The sequence below is a fragment of the Sebastes umbrosus genome, chromosome 10, assembly GCF_015220745.1.
Source record: "Sebastes umbrosus isolate fSebUmb1 chromosome 10, fSebUmb1.pri, whole genome shotgun sequence".
Taxonomy (NCBI): domain Eukaryota; kingdom Metazoa; phylum Chordata; class Actinopteri; order Perciformes; family Sebastidae; genus Sebastes; species Sebastes umbrosus.
In genome coordinates this window covers 31,242,837-31,263,501 of record NC_051278.1, presented here as the reverse complement: position 1 = coordinate 31,263,501, position 20,665 = coordinate 31,242,837, and the positions used below count along the sequence as shown (strand labels likewise).

Genomic DNA, 20,665 nt, shown 5'->3' with positions numbered 1-20,665 from the left:
GTAATGGGAAGCTGTTGTGTTTTTTTGCACTAAGCATTGACCACCATCATGTTGGATCCCTCTATCATTTTTAGCAATTTGAACAATAATTTAAAACTGAGACAGTCTAAGAATACTCCTCTTTAATAATTTTTTTTTCTCAGTAGCAGCGAAGTAACATTTTCCCCAGTTCTGTTGAATCAAAAGATACTGAAAAATAGGCAGAAAACTCCCAAATGAAATGAAAACACATTTAAATTACATTTGACAAACTACTGTACATAAATTACGGCATCCAGTTCATAGCAAAGATTTCTGAAAGCAGAACAGCGGAGATCTTCAGTGAATCCAAACAAGGCATTTCCCCATGCAGCGATGATGTTTAACATGTTCTCCATCCAGGAGATTTTGATTAACTTGAAATGTTGTTTTGGTTTAAATCCTTTAAAATGCAGGCAAGTAGTAATGGATGACAGTGAGTCTCTTTTTTCGATGAAAAAGATGTAATCAGATGGTCTGTCATGACTTTTTCCTGGGCTGGTCACAATAGGGTACGTTTTCTAGTAGAAGACTCTCTCTGGGTCGAAGCACTGAGAGAGGAAGAGAGAAAATAAATGTAGCAAGTACATATTGTTTAAAAATATGTGGTACGTCTGAGAGAAGTCAGGACTTCTGTTGTGTATTCCTTGCATTTTTTTCTTTCTAGCATGGTATCACATTTTTAGAAATATGACAGGATAAATATAATAACGTACGGAGTGTCTTATCTCCAACATGTTCCATTTGCATCGTAGCCTCTCGAAGAACAGCTTCCACACTTGAGCCCATTTTGATCATCTGTAAAAGCAGAAGGGTAATGAGCGCTGACAGATTACGAGACAAACATGTAAATTGCCCCTCTTTGCACATGGCAGCACCCCCTTTGTTTTGCATCTTTTGCACGTCAAACATGAAGCTAAAGTGCTGCTTTGCTCGAAAACTGCACCTGAACTTCAGTATATTTGATGACACTGGAGATGCTTTCTAAATCCTTTGCAATGCTTTGCCACAGCACATCCACACTGACACTCCAATATAGTGCAACTCTCTTTTTTCAATTAAATTCTAGATCCTAGTATCCAGCACCATCTCATGAGAGACAAAGCCGCTGTCTGAGAGCGCACTGACATTGTTTTGCTGTTTTTCTTTGTTTTAGGAAAGCGTCAAATGAAACCTGTAATGCAGAGCTATTCTGCTATCATCAGCTTTATATCATTTTGTTTATTTTACTGTATGCTTACTGTAGCCGTCACTGTGTAGCTGAATTATCTAGGAAAAAATACAATAAAAAAATGTTGGATTGGACTTTGTATCTGCAGATACTCAATTGGAGGATTTAGAAGAATAATGCGCTTGAATGTTTCCCATGTGAAGTTCTTCGGTGTAATCATTGATGATCAGCTTAACTGGAAAAAACACATCTGTTATGTGTCCAACAAAGTTGCAAAAAATATTGGTATTCTACAGAGTAGGACATATCTTGTCACAATTTTTTTTTCAAGATCTATATTACTCTATAATTTATCTTTTCATATCTTATAGCAATATAGCATGGGCAAGCACATATAAAACCAGTCTCTAGTCCATCTTTTTATTACAAAAAAGGCTTGTTAGAATGGTCACCAACTCTAGGCGGAAAGCACATCATCACATGAATACAGTTGGGCTCATTGGATCCACAAGAGTCTCAGCTTTACAGTGATAACCAATTTATGTAATTCCAAGACTGTTTAGGGACCCCAGTATGCAGAACTATTAAAATACAACATTTTAGAATTGGCAAAAACGACAAATTTATACTGCATTCAAAACTCTGCAGCCATTTTCATTCACATATCTGGAGGTTAGAGGTCAAGGGACCCCTTTTGAAAATGGCCATGCCAGTTTTTCCTCGCCAGTCTAACTGTGGAGCGTTATTTAACCCTCTTTGCGACAAGCTAGTTTGACGTGGTTGGTACCGATGGATTTAGGTTCTCTAGTTTCATATGATACCAGTTCTATCACTCTAGCTTTAAAACTGCTAAAACCTCTGAAAGACAGAACAGTCGGATTTATAAATTAAAATTAATACAGCGTTTTGGAGAATCGATACAGTATCACAAAACATAATAAAGCCATACTCATGTGTATCGATATTTTCTTACACCCCTAATTAAAATACATAACTGATGAAGTTTATGCAATCTATATATAAACAATGTCACATTCTGCTGCACTTTCAATGTACCTTCTCAATGTTTTCTTCTGACGTTTCATTTTTGTTTTTCCGGAACTCCTCGTTGATCTTTAATCTTGCAGCTTTGTGGGTGAAAAGAAAGTTGCATTATTAAGTTATCTACGGTTGAGGTAAACATCAGCTGTCATGGCAATTTTTTCAATGTCCTTTTTTTCCAGTTGCCATTAATACACAGGTAGCAGTGATATACACAGACCCAATGCAACAGATTCAGTTTAGTTTGTTATTTATTGAGGTTTAATGTACATTTTCCCAATCCTGCAAGTTGTATCGTGTTGTTCCGTTCCTGGTCTGTTGAGAACTGTATGCCCTCCCTCTACCTATGCCCCTACATATACAAATCCCTGTGCCAGCAAGTGTACAAAATAATACTGCAACATAAACAAAATAATATGTCATGCCAACAATAAACATAAATGGCTCCCATCACCCAACACAAATTTGGCCCAAGATGTTCTTGTGCTGGGAGTCAAACCAACATAACTCACCTGTCAGTGCTCTGTCATCCTCTTTGAATACAGCCATCCGGGTCCTGTGGAGCGCTTTAAACGTGCTCAGGACCTGCATTTATACAAACACTCAGCTGTTAGCAACATCATGACCTGTATCTATACAAACATCCAGCTGTTAGCAACATCAGGATCTGCATCTATACAAACATCCAGCTGTTAGCAACATCAGGACCTGTATCTATACAAACATCCAGCTGTTAGCAACATCAGGACCTTGACAGTTGTTGAACTGAAGCAGCTGTAGACTAACAATTACAGCCGTTTTAGCGATCTACTTCCTACAATATGTAATCATGTGCTTTTATAATCAAACCAGCTAAAGAAACGAAAGAGAAACATTGTTTTAATGATGTTATTTTTTATAAAGCATGATCATATCCCGTCCTCACCTTCAAACGAGACCCCATCTTGACTTCTTTAGCTCACTTCCGGTTTGGAGCACGGCCTGTAGAAGGAGGCTTGGTCACGGGTCGGGGGTGTAACGCATGCGCAGTGTGTCTGAAGCTGCGATCCTGCGTTGCGATTGGCTCAATTTCGGCGAGTGCAGACCAGATTTTACTGCGCATGTGTGTAACCCCTAAAATATGATGCGTTGATGACGCGTAATCTAGCCTCCTTTCCATAGGCCTTGGTTTGGAGGAAGTACTTACGACCAATCCGCGCAGACTTTACAGTGACGCGTTTTTGTAGCCAATGAGCGTCCGCTGTAACTTCACTGCGCTATAAGAAGACACTGAGACACTACCAGAGACCAGACCAGTACCATACTAGACCAGACCTGACAGGGGCTCATCTGCACCAACATGGCTGAGACGGGCGGAGACACAATATTTGGAAAAATCATACGCAAAGAGATTCCTGCCGACTTAGTCCACGAGGACGACCTGGTATGATTAAACACTTCCACTCATGAACACACTTTAGGTGCAAGAAGTCCCGCTGCTGCTCGCAGGTGACGTTTAGCTCTGCGTTAGCTCTGCGTTAGCTCTGCGCTAGCTCTGCAGAAACTGCTCCTTTACTGTACTTTAGTGAATCTTTAGACACGTGTGTTGTGTGTAGGTAGTTTAGCACAGAATAAAACAAAAACACAACCCTCTGTGCTGCGGTTCTGCATCTTATAAGTTAAGTCATTGCTCGTGTTGCATTTGCTGTCACTTGGCATCTGCAGCCAGTTGGCTTCCTACCAAGCTGTGGCGATATGACAATAAGACCAGATCCACTGCTGCTACTACTGCACATCCTGTTAATATGTACTCACCAGATCCACTGCTGCTACTGCTGCACATCCTGTTAATGTGGAGCCACTACACACTGAATATTCATGTTAGTGTTGCTGTGGTTTGGATAATGAAATCAGCATGTGTGAACTATTAACACATAGAAAACCCTCAAAATGTGAAGAATATATATTAAATATAAATTTACACAAATTATTTATACATTACTACTACGACAACTACTACTAATATTATTATTATTATTATTACTATGTCTATGAATGTTCCTTTGTTATTCATACTCAGTTTTTGACAAAAAATTGCAATATTTTGTTTTGTGATTCTGTATCGATTCTCAAAAACACTGTAGTTTAACTACAACGATTAACTCGGTCAGCATTTTATTTCATTTGCAGAGAGATGCACCCTCTCAGTGTGTGTGTGTCCTCTCAAAGTAGTGCTATAACGTTGGATGTTACAGGGACTGTGATAATGCAAATGCAGATCTCACTGTTCTGATTGCTTTAAAAAAGTCAACTTTTTTACTCAATTTTCTGCATATGGTGGTGTGTTCTTTATACTGTCAGTTTCCCTAAAATTAGATTTAAAAAAATCACAATATATATCGCCTTATTTACAGTATCGCAATATATCGCAATAAATTGAATTGTAACCCCTGTATCATGATACGTATCGTATCGGCAGATTCTTGCCAATACACAGCCACAGTTTCAATGAATGGCATGTATTATCACTCACTATATTCAGGTTAAATATAAATATCTGTGAGAAAATAGTGCAATGTCAATAATAGGCCTAATATTAATAATAAATAACAATGAATATCAGTAATACAAATTTTATATATATATATATATATATATATATTATTTTAATGAGTTTGAAATTGAACCCCAATCCCCACAAAGTGGTTCATTGAAGAACCATTCTGAGGGGTTCCTTGAGGAACCTCTCCTGAGGAACCTTTTTGAATTAAAAAGGTTCCTACACAGTGGCAATGGTGAGGAACCCCAAACGGTTCCTAGAGGCTCTTCTACTTCTAAGAGTGCAGCCTGTCGTAGCCAGTCAGAAGATAACGCAGACGATTCACAGCGAACAACACCACTGTCTGTGAAACAGGTTTCACTGCTTTGTGTTCGGTGGTGATTTAAGTGATTTATAGCTGGCATGTGGTCCCGCCTCTGCTTACACACGTAGGCAAAATTGTTGGTACCCTTCCGTTAAAGAAAGAAAAACCCACAAAGGTCACTGAAATAACTTGAAACTGACAAAAGTAATAATAAATAAAAATTCACTGAAAATTAACTAATGAAAATCAGATATTGTTTTTGAATTGTGGTTCAACAGAATCATTTTAAAAAACAAACTAATGAAACTGGCCTGGACAAAAATGATGGTACCCCTAGAAAAGATTGAAAATAATGTGACCATAGGGACATATAAAACTAAGGTGTGTCCTGTAAATGGCATCACAGGTGTCTTCAAACTTGTAATCAGTCAGTCTGCCTATTTAAAGGGTCAAAAGAAGTCACTGTGCTGTTTGGTATCATGGTGTGTACCACACACTGAACATGGACCACAGAAAGCTAAGGAGAGAGTTGTCTCAGGAGATCAGAAAGAACATTATAGACCTTCATGTTAAAGGTAAAGGCTATAAGACCATCTCCAAGCAGCTTGACGTTCCTGTGACTACAGTTGCACATATTATTCAGAAGTTTAAGGTCCATGGGACTGTAGCCAACCTCCCTGGACGTGGCCGCAAGAGGAAAATTGATGACAAATCGAAGAGACGGATAATACGAATGGTAACCAAAGACCCCAGAACAACTTCCAAAGAGATTAGAGGTGAACTCCAAGGTCAAGGTACATCAGTGTCAGATCGCACCATTCGTCACTGTTTGAGCCAAAGTGGACTTAATGGAAGATGACCAAGGAGGACACCAAATCATAAAAAGCGAGACTGGAATTTGCCAAAATGCATATTGACAAGCCACAAAGCTTCTGGGAGAATGTCTTTTGGACAGATGAGACAAAACTGGAGCTTTTTGGCAAGTCACATCAGCTCTATGTTCACAGACGCAAAAAATGAAGCATCCAACGAAAAGAACACTGTACCTAATGTGAAACATGGAGGAGGCTCGGTTATGTTATGGGACTGCTTTGTTGCATCTGGCACAGGGTGTCTTGAATCTGTGCAGGTAAAATGAAATCTCAAGACTATCAAGGCATTCTGGAGCGAAATGTGCTGCCCAGTGTCAGAAAGCTTGGTCTCAGTTGCAGGTCATGGGTCCTCAAACAGGATAATGACCCAAAACACAGCTAAAAACACCCAAGAATGGCTAAGAACAAAACATTGGACTATTCTGAAGTGGCCTTCTATGAGCCCTGATCTAAATCCTATTGAACATCTGTGGAAGGAGCTGAAACATGCAGTCTGGAGAAGGCACCCGTCGGTCACTCTAACACTTACAGCACGCCCAAGCTGATCCCACAAGTGTGGAATTGGGTTGAGGTGTGGACTCTTGGCAGGCCGTTCCATTCTCTCTACTCCCACATTGTGGAGGTAGTCTGTGATAACCCTGGCTCTGTGGGGGCGAACGTTGTCATCTTGGAGGATGAAGTTAGGTGCCAGATTGTGGAGATATGGGATCGCCAATGGCTGCAGAATCTCATCCTGATATCTCACTGCATTGAGATGGCCTTCAATGATGACAAGCCTTGTTTTGCCAGTGAGGGAGATGCCGCCCCACACCATGACACTGCCCCCACCAAAAGCTGTTACTCCATCAGTTCAACAATCAGCATAGCGTTCTCCACGTCGTCTCCATACTTTGACCCTGCCATCCAACTTTGGCAGACAGAACCTGCATTCCCCCACATATTCAGGTTCCATTGTCTGTGTTGTCGACACCAGCGCAAATGGGCCTGACGGTGAAGGGCAGTCATTGCAGGCTTCCTGGTAGCCTTATGAGAATACACTGTTTACCATTGGCAGAGCATTTTAGCAAATGTTTCTTGGGCGCTACCCACATAATCAGCTGTGCTGCTCATCCCACAAATGCATGATCCTTAAAAGTTGGACATCATTGTGAAGGTAAATAAACAGGCTTTCCAACGATGTAAAATACAATGTCATTAGCATTGTAACAACAGAGAAATAATCGACTAAACACAAGTTTCCGAACTTTGTTTTTCCAGTTTTTTTTTATGTATATAGATGGGTTTTTTCATTTCTTATTGTTGGTCATTGGTGCTTTATTTATATATATATATATATATATATATATATATATATATATTTAATTTTTTTATTAAGTTTTTCTATTTCTGTGTATGTACATTTAGAGACATGCATAAAAGGAGTCAAATTCCTTGTATGTATGTACTTGGCAATAAAGCTGATTCTGATGCTGTAACAGCAGAGTATCTCCATATATGTACAGTAGATGAGGTGGACAATATATTAGCAACATCTTTGCTGAAATGGACTAAACTAACGTGGAAGTCACAATAGCCTTTATTGCATTGTAACATATAGATGTTTCTAATTTTTCGGGTCACTCAGGTAAACCAATGTCACAGCTGTCTGCACAGGCAAAGTTCTTCTTAATGCGTTCTTTTTATATTTCAGTGTGTGGCCTTCCGTGATGTCAATCCTCAAGCTCCCACTCATATCCTCGTCGTCCCAAGAAAGCCAATTGTTCGACTGTCACAAGCGGAGGATAGCGATGCTGCAGTAAGTATGACCTACTGTAGCTTTTATAATAGACTGGAACATGGCTTATTCCCCCTTTCAGTGATCTGTCCAACAACAGTGACCACTAGATGGAACCCTTTACACAACTTAACGCTTGTTGCTGTCTCTGAACGCTGTATTGTAAGCCAGGGGTTGTCTACTCATGCTTATACATACATGTACTGTATGTATTTTCACTTCTGTGTCATTCATTAACTCCCTCTGTCTGTCTCTTAGTTGTTGGGCCACTTGATGATAGTTGCGAAGAAGTGTGCTCAAGATGCGGGCCTGTCTAAAGGCTTCAGGATTGTCATCAATGACGGGGAGAACGGAGGCCAGACGGTCGACCACATCCACCTCCACGTCCTGGGTGGACGCAGTATGAAGTGGCCCCCCGGCTAAACTCCATCTCCCAGCACAGATCGTCCTGCCATCAGTGTTCACGTCTGTTGTCCGACAACCAGTGCTGTTCAATTTTGACCAAACCAGTCTGTCATAGGAAGTGCAAGTCAAACAAAATGTGGAAATTCATCAACGATAATAAAAAAGCGCTCAAAAACAATAGAGAGTTTGTCTTTATATTAAATTCACCAAACCAAACTTTTTTTTTGAAGATGTGAAGAAAACTTAATTGTGATCTCAATGAAACCGCTGCTCACTTATCCCTCGGTGCCTTTTGCAAGCATATAAGTGGAGGCCAGAACTAAATCTAATCACTGCAGTTGACGATGGGAATCGAGGGTCTGCGTACAGTTTCTGTGTCCGCAGTAAGAGACTCGTCAGAACTGCTGCTGTAGGTCTCGCAGAATAGTTTCAATTAGTGAGATACTGACTGTCATTCAATTTATTTTTGATTATGTAGCGTTAAATCATAACAGAAGTTATCTCAAGACGCTTTTCATATAGAGCAGGTCTAGACCGTACTCTATAATTTAGAGACCCAACAAGAGATCCCGCATGCATTCTTATGTGACAGTGGAATGAAAACAAATTCCCTTTAACAGGTAACCCAGGGCAGGGATTCAGGAGGAATGTTGATTTGGTACAAGGCAAACCTTTTACATTCAATCGAATTAATCAAAAAAGGTGAATTTTTCATTTGGCTCAAAATAAAAAGAGACGTTATTGCCACAGATAAAGACCTATTCATGTGTGCAGCATATATCCCCACATCAGAATCCCCTTATTATAATGAAAATTGTTTCTCCATTCTTGAAGATGAGATCAATCACTACCAGGCCCAGGGAAGTGTACTGATCTGTGGTGACCTTAATGCCAGGACAGGTATAGAACCAGATTTTATTAACCCACAGGGAGACAAACGTATACCTGACCAAATCAGCATTTCCCTCCCTTCACATCCCCACAGGAACAACTTTGACAAAACTGTCAACAAAAGTGGGCACCGACTCCTGCAGCTATGTCGAACACTGGGTCTGTACATCGTCAATGGTCGACTTCGAGGAGACTCCTTTGGTCACTACACACACAGCTCTCCTCTTGGCAATAGCACAGTGGATTATAGCATTACAGACCTAGACCCCTTCTGTCTGAGAGCATTCACAGTCAGTCCCCTAACACCCTTATCTGATCATAGTCAAATTACACTGTACATTTGAAAGACAGTAACAGACCCTCATGCAGCAAAACCCAGTAAACTGAACTATACAAAACAACCTTATAGATGGACAAACAAAAGCAACGACAACTACCAGAAAGCAATCACACATCAAACAATTCAATCTCAATTAGACCATTTTCTTTCCACCTCATACCACCACAGTAATGGCAGCCTGAATCAGGCTGTACAGGATATTAATAACATATTTGACAATGTGGCAAATTTATCCAATCTGAAACAGTCTCAACATCACAGATCAAAACAGTCAGCCAATGAAAAGTGGTTTGACACAGACTGCAAACATCTGAGAAAAACACTCAGAAGTTTATCTAATCGGAAACACAGACAACCTGATGATCCTGAGCTCCACCTCCAATATTGGGAAACACTGAAATTATACAGAAGAACACTCAGAACTAAAAGGGAACAACATGCACAGCACCAATTGGATATAATGGAAGAGTCCAGTGACTCAAATACTTTCTGGAAAAAATGGCACTCTTTCAGCAAACCACACAAAGAAGAACTGGCTATTCAAAATGGTGAAATATGGAAAAAACACTTTGAAAACCTGTACAGCACAATCACACTGAATTCGGCCCAAAATGATCTCCTCAACAAACTCCAAACCCTAGAATCAGTCGTTAAAGACAATCAGAACCCTTTAGACTATCACATTACTGAAGAGGAGCTACTGGCTAAGATCCAGGCCCTGCAACCAAGGAAGGCCAGTGGTCCTGATGCAATTTTAAATGAAATGCTGAAAATGGAAATAAATTTGACCCAAACAATTACAGAGGCATATGTGTCAGCAGCAACCTGGGGAAGTTATTCTGCAGCATCCTAAACAGCCGACTGCAAGACTTCCTCAGTGAACATAATGTCCTGAGCAAGAGTCAGATTGGATTTACACCACAACATCGAACTACAGACCACATATACACCCTCCACACCCTCATTAATAAACATGTCCATCAAAACAAGAACAACATTTTCTCTTGTTTTGTAGATTTCAAAAAAGCATTTGATTCAATTTGGCATAATGGTCTGTTCCTGAAATTAATTGAAAAAGGTGCAGGAGGGAAAACCTATGATATCATTAAAACAATGTATACAAATAATAAATGTGCTGTGAAAATTGGCAATATGGAAACCGATTTCTTCCCCCAAAGTAGAGGGGTGAAGCAGGGCTGCAGTCTCAGCCCCACCCTGTTCAACATTTATATTGATGAATTGGCAAAATCACTAGAACAATCCCATATCCCTGGTCTCACCCTCTCTGACACAGAAATTAAATGCCTACTTTTTGCAGATGACCTCATATTGCTAGCTCCATCTAGGGAGACATTACAACAGCAACTGGATCATCTGCAGACCTTCTGTCAGACCTGGGCCCTTACAGTTAACCTGGAAAAGACTAGAGTTATGGTCTTCCAGAAACGACCCAGGTGCCAAACAGGTTCTTACTGGGCTCCACTGATATAGAACAGACACACAGCTACACATATCTGGGACTAAACATAACATCAACAGGGAATTTCAAACTGGCCATTGATGATCTCAGAGACAAGGGAAGAAGGGCCTTCTATGCAATTAAAAAGTCTTCAAACATAGATATACCTGTAAGAATCTGGCTCAAAATATTCAACTCTATAATTGAACCAATTCTACTGTATGGTAGTGAAGTGTAGGGTCCTCTTGCAAATCAAGACTTTGATAAATGGGACAAACACCCAATGGAAACCCTACACGCTGAGATTTGCAAGAGAATTCTCAGAGTCCACAGGAACACCCCCAACAATGGATGCCGAGCTGAATTAGGCCAATTTCCCCTTTTAATTAGGATACAAAAAAGAGCCATCAAATTCTACAACCACCTAAAAACAAGTGACCCCAACTCCTACCATTACAAAGCTCTCCATCACCAAGAGGAGAACATAGAGAGGAGTCCCCTCAGCCAGCTGGTCCTGAGGCTCACCTCCTCTAACAGCACCAGGCCTGAGGATAGCCCTCACACTATCTGGACCAACCAAATCTACCACAAAAAGTCAACACAAACTTCAATGCTATTTGGCTCTAAACAGACAGTACACAGTGGCAGACTATCTGACCACCGTGACTGACCAGAAACAGAGAAAGACATTGACTATGTACAGACTCAGTGATCACAGCCTGGCCATAGAGACTGGCCGACACAGGCAGACCTGGCTGCCTAGAGAAGACAGGCTGTGTCAGCTCTGTCCACAGAGACAGGTGGAGACGGAGCAACATTTCCTGCTTCAATGTAGCACATATGACGAAATTAGGGAAAAATTCTTCACAAAAATTAAATGTAAACTCCAAGATTTCGATTCCCTCTCTGACCAAAATAAAATACAACATCTACTTGGAGAAAATAGTGTCATCAGCATAGAAGCTGCAGGATATATCAGTGCAAGTCACAGCCTGAGAGACAACCACAACAACACATAATAGATGGAACTCACACTCTGCCTTTTATTTACTCCTCTACTTCATGGTTTGTTTGTTTTTATTTGTTTTTTTTATATATATACATTTGATATTGCAATATATTGTTATTAATTGTTTTTATCTGTTTGTTTTACTGACACAACAAACTTGAATTATTTCTGTATTGTTTTCTACCATTTCCATGTTCTTTTTAAATATCTATATATTGTAATTTGCTTAATGAATTGTATTTATGTGTAAATATATGTTTTTGTTTTTATTTTGTTATTTTTTTTATTATTATTATTATTATTGAATTGACGCTTTGGCAATATTGTTCACCTGACAGTCATGCCAATAAAGCATATTGAATTGAATTGAATTGAGAGAGAGAGAGAGAGAGAATATAATAGAAATATGACTACTGCTACTAATAATAGCAGTAATGGTAGCAGCAATAATAAGGCTGATAATGATGGTGGCAGTGGGTGTCAAGCAGGCAGCAGATGCGGCAGCCGAAGGAACCCCGATCCATGAATACCTGCAAGACGAGAAAACATAAAGACATTAATACCATGCATTAGAGTGGCAGTAGGCAGTATATTTTTGGCATCATTGGGCAAAAATTCCACAATAACCTTTCAGCATACTGTAATTCAAGACTTCTGCTCCTCCTCATGGCTCTGTTTTCAGGCTTTAAAAAAATCTAGCCCGTGACAGGAGACTCTGACCAATCACAGGTCATTTCATTGAGAGTGCGTTCCTATTGGCTGGGCTCCAGTAATGTGACCGTAACTTGGCGTTCCTTCAGCAGATTCCACAATGGCTGCCGCCTCACAAACGTTCTCATTTTACAGCTAAACCGTGCACTACAAGATGAAAACATTTGAGGAGAGAAATAGGCATTAACGTATCATAATATTGATTCATATTTGATCAGCGCTGCCTAGTTTGACCGTTTGGTCAGACTTTGTGAGTGATTGACAGCCGGTTCTCATAGACGGCAGATGGACAGCAGACCTCAGATCAGCTCTTACTGCTTGTTTTCCTCCGGTCTGTGAAATCTTGCAGATGCCATTAGGAGCACCGGAGGACACAGAGGAACATGATTTTTTTTTCAGATTACCTGTTTCATGTACTACTGTCACGATATAGTGACCGTTTTATAAAAAATTACCTTTTCTAATAATATTTGCTCCATCTCGCCTACTGCAGCTTTAATGGGACATGAATATATACAGAGGGAGAGGGAGAGAGGGAGAGAGGAGCTCAGTGTGTCATAGGAAGTCCCCTGGCAGTCTAGGCCTATAGCAGCAGAACTAGGGGCTGGTCCAAGGCAGCCTGAGCAAGCCTTGGACCAGCCCACGTGCTAGCCAAGGTGTCATGTAGACACTCGATTTATAGAGTTTGATCCTTTGTATTAGGCACAGCATTTAGCTGACGCTGTACTTTGAATATGTTCATTGGTGCTTATATATGTAATACCACATTAATAGTCTGTGCAGTCTATGGTTAGTATTTCTCAGTTTAAAAAGATCCAAACACTTAATCATGCAAATGCTTAACAGAGTTCAGACATCACAAAGGGGGGGAAGCTGAGTCATTTGCATTTTCAGTTGAGACATGATTAATGGTCGAGAGATTAGACAGGTCTACTTTTATTCAGTAAGAATTATGGAAATTCAATCTGAATATAGAATGATCCCTTTGCCTTTTCTTTGATTAAAAGGTCCCTGCTGAAAGTCCAGTTTTGGAATGAATAAATAAATATGGGTTCCTTCTGTCAGTGGTGGTGACATCGGCTGTAAAGAGACAATTTCCAAAAGCAGAATCGCATAGAAATTATAATCTGAAGTCAGTCCAGTTTAATACCCAGTCAAATGAAGACAGAGAAACAAAGTGAATGGCTCTGTTTTTATTAACAGTAAGAAACAATGCAGATAGTTGAACAAATATAAAATGCATGAAACATCCACAAATATTAAACAAAAAAAATAAATAAAATGGTGTTTTTCTTCTTTACAAAAAATGACAAAGAACACTGATCAGATGACACATGTAGAATTTAAAAAATAAACATGTACCTAGCAATCACAGTCCCCTAATTTCATTTCTTTTGATAAAACGGAGAAGGAAAAACAAAACAAAACTACGATTTGAGGTTTCGTTTGTACAGACAGAATAGTTCCAGAGAGGCAAGGCAGTCACTTGACATTTGACGCGGCCTTCCACCGCTTCTTCACTGCTTCTGTATGAAAAACGCCACAATCTGATGTGCAAAATAAGAGAAATCTTTTCGACAGCTACGTCCTTTTCTTTTAATCAATGCCCTTCTATAGTCAAAATGGGCACTTTGAGGCATTGAAAAACACTGTACAGTACAGTAGAGCGAGAAGGAAATGAACATGTATTCTGGTACCTAAATTCACTATTGTAAGAGTTTCTAAGTACTAATATACTGCCTCAAGAACACTGACTAGAAGCTGAGGAGAGATTCACAAAATGGTTAGTCCCCATAAAGTAACTAGAAAAGCAGCAAAGTCAATGAGAAAGAGGTTAACTATACTGTATGCAATATTACAGTATCAGTACGCTGGACCCCCCCGCTGGTAGAAATGGAACAACGCACCTATATACACTGATATGAAGCCGCTTTACAAACAAAACTCCTAAAGTAGATGGGGAGCTTACTTTCAAATGTGTGTTCATTTCTACTCACTGAACTTCCTCAGAGACACATTTCGAAGCACAAAATGCCTCCATGTAAGTCACACGTGATCTTTAAAACTAATGCCAGCAGCTTTTCCATGTTCAGGTTTTGTGTGTACTCAAACCGGTGAGTGACAGACAAAGAAAATGAAATGAATTGCGAGGCGGTTCGAAGCATTACAAAGTAAAGGTCTACAATATCTACAATACCAGTATCTAAATATTAGAAAATATTTAGTTTAAACAGTTATTTTCTTTGCTCATCATTGCTAGTTTAAAAACATCACCCGTGACTGGAAAAAGTAGAAAAAAAAAAGCCAATTGGAAATCATAGGACACTTGAGTGGATGTACAGTAGCAAATAGCTAAGGGCACTGATTCTCACGGGTCATGTCGCACTAGCCAAAAAAGGTATGGCAGCAATGATTCAAACTAACGTTTCATTATAATAAATAAGCTTTTTTTGAATGAAAAATGGTCTTGACATTCAGAGAAAGAGGGTGAACTGCAGAAGGTGAGACATATAAGGGTTATGTCTAGAATGGAGCCTGCAAATCGCTGCCAGACAACCTATCTCAACCTTAACGATCTCGTTAAGTTTGCGGGCTCCCTTCTAGCCACTACCACACATAAGATAAACCGCCATATTTTAAATACAGATTCTCCGGCTTTTGCACAACAGATGAATTTCAAGATGGCTCGACTGTTTGAAAATATAAACAAACTTGTTAACTTTGGTAAGTGTCTGAAAAATGATCATTGGTTTCCCAAATGCTGTTACTATTGTGTAAAACTACCATTCGGTTATTAGTAAGATCAACACAGACACCAACTTGCAGGAAGAAATCTCTCAGCTCTGTCCTGTACATGCTACTGGGAGTAACACACTTTGTTCCAACTACTGGGGAGAGAAAGAGGGAGGGGAAAGAGTAAAACATGATGGGTGACGGAGAAAGAGATGGGGAGGCACTACAGATCCTTTTTCAACGGAGTCAGTTTCAGAGACGCATCGATGGACGGTTAGAGTTGTGAGCAGTTTCAGGCATGTCTGTATGACTGCGTGGTTTGTCAGGGTGGTTACTTAAGGCTGCGGAAATATTCTTTGTACTGAACAAGAGCTAATAAATCACTGCAGTGTGCTGTATTATAATAGAACATAAGTGTTATTTTACAATGCATTCTGTTTGTCTGAAAGTACTGTATGAAAAGTTGTTCTGTATATTCTTTGAGGGGGAACAGAGGGCTGCTACTATCGAGGATGTGTTTTTAAGGCATGTCCTTAGTGTAGGTAGGGTCCAGACACGTGGAGAAGGCAAGAGGAGAAGACTGGAGGAGACTGTACAACCACAGAGATGTGTCCACTGAGAGAGCAACCTTCAGTCCATCAGGACAGGAAGTCAGGTTGGCCAGTAAGCATGAACAGCTTGAAGTTGAAAAGCTCATAATATGACTCCGTTCCAGGGGTTTATCCATGATGCATCAGTCGGGGTTTAGGTCAGTTTGAAGCACTTCATTTCCGGCCAAGTCAGCTAAATTGAGTTTATATGTATTATACCCATAATCTTAGACTGGTGGTAGTAGGATGGCAACTGTTCGACACCTGCTTGTGGATATTGGACCACCAGCCACCTGCACTCCAATCCAGACTTTATTCACATAACATCGACGTCAGGGGAAACTTTCACTTCTGTGCGATGGCTTCCTCTCCGCTCGGCCGTATGCGGTTGAAGGGCAGTCCTCCGACTCCCGCTAACCCGAGACTCAAGCCGGGCTCTCGGGCCGTCTCCTCCGTGCTGGCGGAGGAAGCTTGAACCCTGGCGGAGGCTGCTGATCCTCCAGGCCCGGGGAGGATCTCCGGCAGAGCTTCTTTGGCTAGGGGCGCGGACCCAGGGCTGGTGGCAGTCGTTTTGGCGGTTTGGGGCTTGGTAGGGGTGGTGGGGCTGGTCAGGCCGAGGCTGGCCAGGGCGTCCAGAGTCCCATCTGGGTCTACCATCACATTGATCACTGGGACAGAAACAAGGAGAGAATCAATGTAAATGTATATTCACAGCTAGTTTGTATTAAAGGCCCTGAAAGCCTATTTTCTTAAGGTGGGTTCACATAGGCCGAGAAGTGCTGCGCTATGTTAATCGTTACACGAGCTGAAGCATGGCTCTTCACACCAGAAGCATATTTCTCCGTGCCGGTCAACAAGCGATTCTGTTCCTCTGCTGTTTAGTATAGAGCTCTCTCCCTCTCTCTCTCTCTCTCTCTCTCTACCTGTATGCTTGTGTGTGCGCTCGTCTCTCTCGCTCTCTGTTTAGACACAACTGACACATGTGGAATAAGTATGTAATTTAAAACCTACGATCACAAACAGCAGTGACGCTTGGCTACTTCTAATAAATATAGTGGATGGACTTTGAAATGTGATTGGGGGGAGGGACTGGGAGGGAATCAGAGGAATTAAAACTCCGGAGGACCAGCGATAAAAGAGGAGAGGGAAGTAAAAAGCGTTCGTGGGATGCATATTTTATCATCTTATCAGAATTTGATCATTTATATTACATATAATATATCATGGGTTCTATTATGGGTACCCACGAGTCTCCCCTTTACAGACATGCCCACTTTACACACTGACAGCTGTTGTTGCCTGTTGGGCTGCAGTTTGCCATGTTATGATTGGAGCATATTGTTTTATGCTAAATGCAGTACCTGTGAGGGTTTCTGGACTATATCTGTCATTGTTTTGTGTTGTTAATTGATTTCCGATAATAAATATATACATACATTTGCATAAAGCAGCATATTTGCCCACTCCCATGTTGATAAGAGGATTAAATACTTGACAAATCTCCCTTTAACGTACATTTTGAACAGATAAAAAAATGTGAGATTCATTTGCGATTAATCTGATTAAATATTTGAATGGATTGACAGCCCTAGTTATTAGTACTAGTGTGATTATACTGGAGGTGTGTATCTTTACCTTGAAGCTGTTTCTCAACTCTCTTCAGTTCGAGCAGAATTGAGGAGATCTCCTGCAGAAAGGAGGACAAAAAGACAACCATTAGCTCCCAATAATTCTCTGCACTTAAATGTCCTGTTATCAAATATTGGTCAGACAGACTGTATTCCGTACCTTGTTGGAGGTTTTCAGGAGTGGTATGTCACTCTCCGATCGCAGCTTATTCTCAATTTCGTCCCAGTTCCTGTTCTTATCTTTAAACAATATCCTGGAGAAAAAATCACAACAGGACATGAGTTCATTCACAGTGGCTGTACAAAACAACACAATGGCACACTGAGGGATAATCATTACCTGACTATATAGTATAATCTAAGTAAACAGAAGTATCATTACCTGATTTTTCCTGCTGTTTTGTCGATAGAGGTTCTGATCTTGGTGGACAGCTGAGAAACTGAATGGAGCAGCAGGCTGTCCAACACCGCCTGAATACACAGAGGGAAAAAGAAAAGAAGTTAACAACCTGAAGGTGATCACTGATGTGTTCTTGTGAAAGCCTGCATGTTGGTATATTTTTGATGTCATGCGCTCTGCGATGCTTCTCACCTCCTCTCGGTTCCAGGTGCGTCTCCTCAGAGCTCGGGGCTCTAGGCTGTCAGGGGCACGGGGGCGGAGCTCCACCGGCTTACCGTTGATCTCTGGTGCCTTATTGGTTGAAATCACAGGCGGGATCTTCCTGAAGTTGAGGCTCTCGTCAAACACCCGATCCACCAACTGGGCAAAGGCAGGGAGACATGTAGAAGGGAGGGGGAATTAAAATGAAAAAAAACCTTAAAGATATGTTCTCACAGTGTAATTCAAGCTTTGTTTAATAGAGTGAAGTTGAGATGTGTGAGAAATGAAGGGATGAAGAACTCTCTTAGAGAGAGTTCAGCAGCTCTAAAGCTTTAATTGTCCGGCCAAAAAAAGTCAGATTTAATCCGATTGTATTAAAATAAGTAAATCCTCTAATGGCAAAAATAATAAAGGAATGAAAGTGGAGCAGATGGGAGTGTGAATAAATGAAGAACCTCTCACAGCAGATGAAAGCCACAAAGCAACACAGGAGGGATGGCGAAGGGCGCAATGGAAGCAGTGTAAGGCGATAGAAGAAGAGAAACGGGCACCTTTCTCATGCTCTCCTGTATGTCCGGCTGCGTGGGACGTGCAGGGCCTACCTCTTCCCGGGTGTCGATGGCCGATCCCGGGGTGGTGGCGGCGGTGCTGACGGTGGTGCTGGGCGCCGTGCCGGATGAGCTGACCGAGTCGATCTCGCCGGCCACGTCGTGGATCTCGCGGGCCAAGATGGCCAAGTCCTTAGCCAGGTCCTGGCTGATCCTGCGCACACATGGGAATAACCTGTTAACCATCAGACAGATGAAGGAGGTCTTTAGACATCTATGTGAACACATGCAACATGTACACACACAATAACCAAACTTATCAGAAAAATGAACACTTGAAATACATCAGCGTAATCATGCGTCATATTAAAACATGACATAGATCATGAAAGATGAAATTCTTTTATCAGTCTTCAATACCTGGCTATCTCCTCGCTGTGAGCCGTCCAGTCCTTGATGTACTCCTCTTGCTCTTTCATGCGGTGTTTGATCGCCCCTCCACCCGGACCCGTCACCACGGCGGAGCCTGGGCTCGCGGCGGTGCCGAGCCTCGAGCTGCGATGCGGGGCGAGGTGATGAGGTCGCATGTGGGAGCGTCCTCCGTGCTTCGGAGAATTCCGGTTGGAGCCAAACTCTTCCTCCGAGGTGGAGCCGTACTCCGGCGGCAGACGTCTCCACCTGCTGCTACTGGACACTGTGAAGGTATTGGAAAGGCGACATGTTCAGTCAGCATTACTGTACTTTATTCCGTTACAATATGTGTTATTCATGAAGTTAATAAAAGAGCTTGTGAACATGAGGTTTTGTTACTGAGGCAGCCCCCAGCTGATCCTGCTTACATCAGACAAAATTCAAATATTGTGCAAGTAGTAGATCATGGAGGAGTGTGGATCTTTTTGATCATGGACTTAAACAAATATAGATATACTAGGGCCGTCAAACACGTAAATGCAAATTCATTTTAACGCCACAAATTTCTTTAACGCAACTTGTGATTTTTAAGAAAACAAACATTATGTGGGTCCATAAAAAAATCATTTTTGGCGGTTGTCAAAGCTAGAGTGAAGATACTGACTAGCTTGTCGTGAAGGAGGTTAAATAACGCTCCAAACTTATGCTAAATTTTGGCGAGGAAAAGTTGAATGGCCATTTTCAAAGGGTCCCTTGACCTCTGACCTCCAGATCAGTGAATGAAAATGGATTCTCTGGGTACCCACGAGTCTCCCCTTTACAGACATGCCCACTTTATGATAATCACATGCAGTTTGGGGCAAGTCATAGTCAAGTCAGCACACTGACACACTGACAGCTGTTGTTGCCTGTTGGGCTGCAGTTTGCCATGTTATGATTTGAGCATATGTTTTTATGCTAAATGCAGTACCTGTGAGGGTTTCTATTGTATTATTGATTAAATATTTGAATCGATTGACAGCCCTGAGATAAACTTGATTTTACAAAGATAAAAAAGATGAACTTTATGTTCCAATAACATGTTGTTCTCTGCAGTTTACTTTACATCCTTCTGGAACTGACAAATGGGGGGGGGGGGGGCTGTGAATAATAAAGATTGGTGAAGCAAAGCATTTGATTTTTTTTTTTGTATCTTAGTGTGTTAAGTTGTTGTTATTTGACGTCTATTTATGATGTTAAAACCACACTGAAAACAACAGAAACAGCAACAAAAACACTCAAGTTTATACAAAAAGCTCCAGGCAGCCAACAAATGCAAGGTACAACATATCTCCATAGATATGTTAAACTGCTTCAAAATGGTCTCACACACCAGCTGCATTAATGGAGCTGCACCATGATGAGACAGCACCATGCTCTATCAGTCTCTCAAGGGTACAATGGGACAAAGCCGAGGTGTCATGAATACAAATGTCCACAAGGTGGAGCACTATTCCAAAACCATTAGCTCCAGTTTGAGCTCCATTGTTGAAAAAGGTTTTGACAGAGTGTGAGTAGAGCATTTGGGTCTTCATCACAGCATCACTTGATGAATGTCAGGGGGACACACACACACACACA

At 41.1% G+C, this 20,665-nt stretch overlaps 3 protein-coding genes across 11 annotated transcripts in view; 1 reads left to right on the top strand and 2 right to left on the bottom strand.

Annotated features, from left to right (window-relative positions):
- Positions 1 to 107: 107 nt before the first annotated feature.
- lyrm7 (LYR motif containing 7) lies at positions 108 to 3,295 on the bottom strand. The gene is made up of 5 exons (XM_037783152.1): positions 3,156 to 3,295; positions 2,743 to 2,815; positions 2,246 to 2,316; positions 735 to 816; positions 108 to 569 (listed from the first exon to the last, which is right to left on the bottom strand). The coding sequence occupies exons 1-5, from the start codon at positions 3,171 to 3,173 to the stop codon at positions 499 to 501; spliced, it is 315 nt and encodes a 104-aa protein (XP_037639080.1). The 5' UTR covers positions 3,174 to 3,295; the 3' UTR covers positions 108 to 498.
- Positions 3,296 to 3,495: 200 nt separating this feature from the next.
- On the top strand, positions 3,496 to 8,302 carry hint1 (histidine triad nucleotide binding protein 1). Its single transcript, XM_037783151.1, has 3 exons — positions 3,496 to 3,653; positions 7,636 to 7,740; positions 7,978 to 8,302. Exons 1-3 carry the CDS (start codon positions 3,570 to 3,572, stop codon positions 8,140 to 8,142), a joined length of 354 nt encoding a protein of 117 aa, XP_037639079.1. The 5' UTR covers positions 3,496 to 3,569; the 3' UTR covers positions 8,143 to 8,302.
- A 5,405-nt stretch (positions 8,303 to 13,707) lies between these two features.
- The window catches only part of cep170aa (centrosomal protein 170Aa), a 66,379-nt gene continuing 59,421 nt past the window's right edge, over positions 13,708 to 20,665 (bottom strand). For 5 of the 9 annotated variants that reach the window (XM_037781613.1, XM_037781612.1, XM_037781617.1 and 2 more), the window contains 7 exons: positions 19,055 to 19,328; positions 18,638 to 18,869; positions 18,078 to 18,245; positions 17,868 to 17,956; positions 17,646 to 17,739; positions 17,493 to 17,544; positions 13,708 to 16,525 (listed from right to left, as the gene is read on the bottom strand). In XM_037781613.1, the coding sequence (XP_037637541.1) occupies positions 16,203 to 16,525; positions 17,493 to 17,544; positions 17,646 to 17,739; positions 17,868 to 17,956; positions 18,078 to 18,245; positions 18,638 to 18,869; positions 19,055 to 19,328 (1,232 nt within the window). In that variant the 3' untranslated portion in view covers positions 13,708 to 16,202. The remainder of the gene's footprint in view (positions 16,526 to 17,492; positions 17,545 to 17,645; positions 17,740 to 17,867; positions 17,957 to 18,077; positions 18,246 to 18,637; positions 18,870 to 19,054; positions 19,329 to 20,665) is intronic. The other 4 variants (XM_037781615.1, XM_037781619.1, XM_037781618.1 and 1 more) reach the window with 3 other exon arrangements.

Bases quoted from the DNA above. Each gene is read 5' to 3' on its own strand.
- lyrm7 (XM_037783152.1), bottom strand. The intron at 2,317-2,742 runs GTGAGTTATGTT...TCACCCACAAAG, and splicing joins GGATGACAGAGCACTGACAG to CTGCAAGATTAAAGATCAAC. The intron at 817-2,245 runs GTACATTGAAAG...CTGCTTTTACAG, and splicing joins CAGAAGAAAACATTGAGAAG to ATGATCAAAATGGGCTCAAG.
- hint1 (XM_037783151.1), top strand. From the start codon at position 3,570: ATGGCTGAGACGGGCGGAGACACAATATTTGGAAAAATCATACGCAAA. The intron at 3,654-7,635 runs GTATGATTAAAC...TTTATATTTCAG, and splicing joins TAGTCCACGAGGACGACCTG to TGTGTGGCCTTCCGTGATGT. The intron at 7,741-7,977 runs GTAAGTATGACC...TCTGTCTCTTAG, and splicing joins CGGAGGATAGCGATGCTGCA to TTGTTGGGCCACTTGATGAT.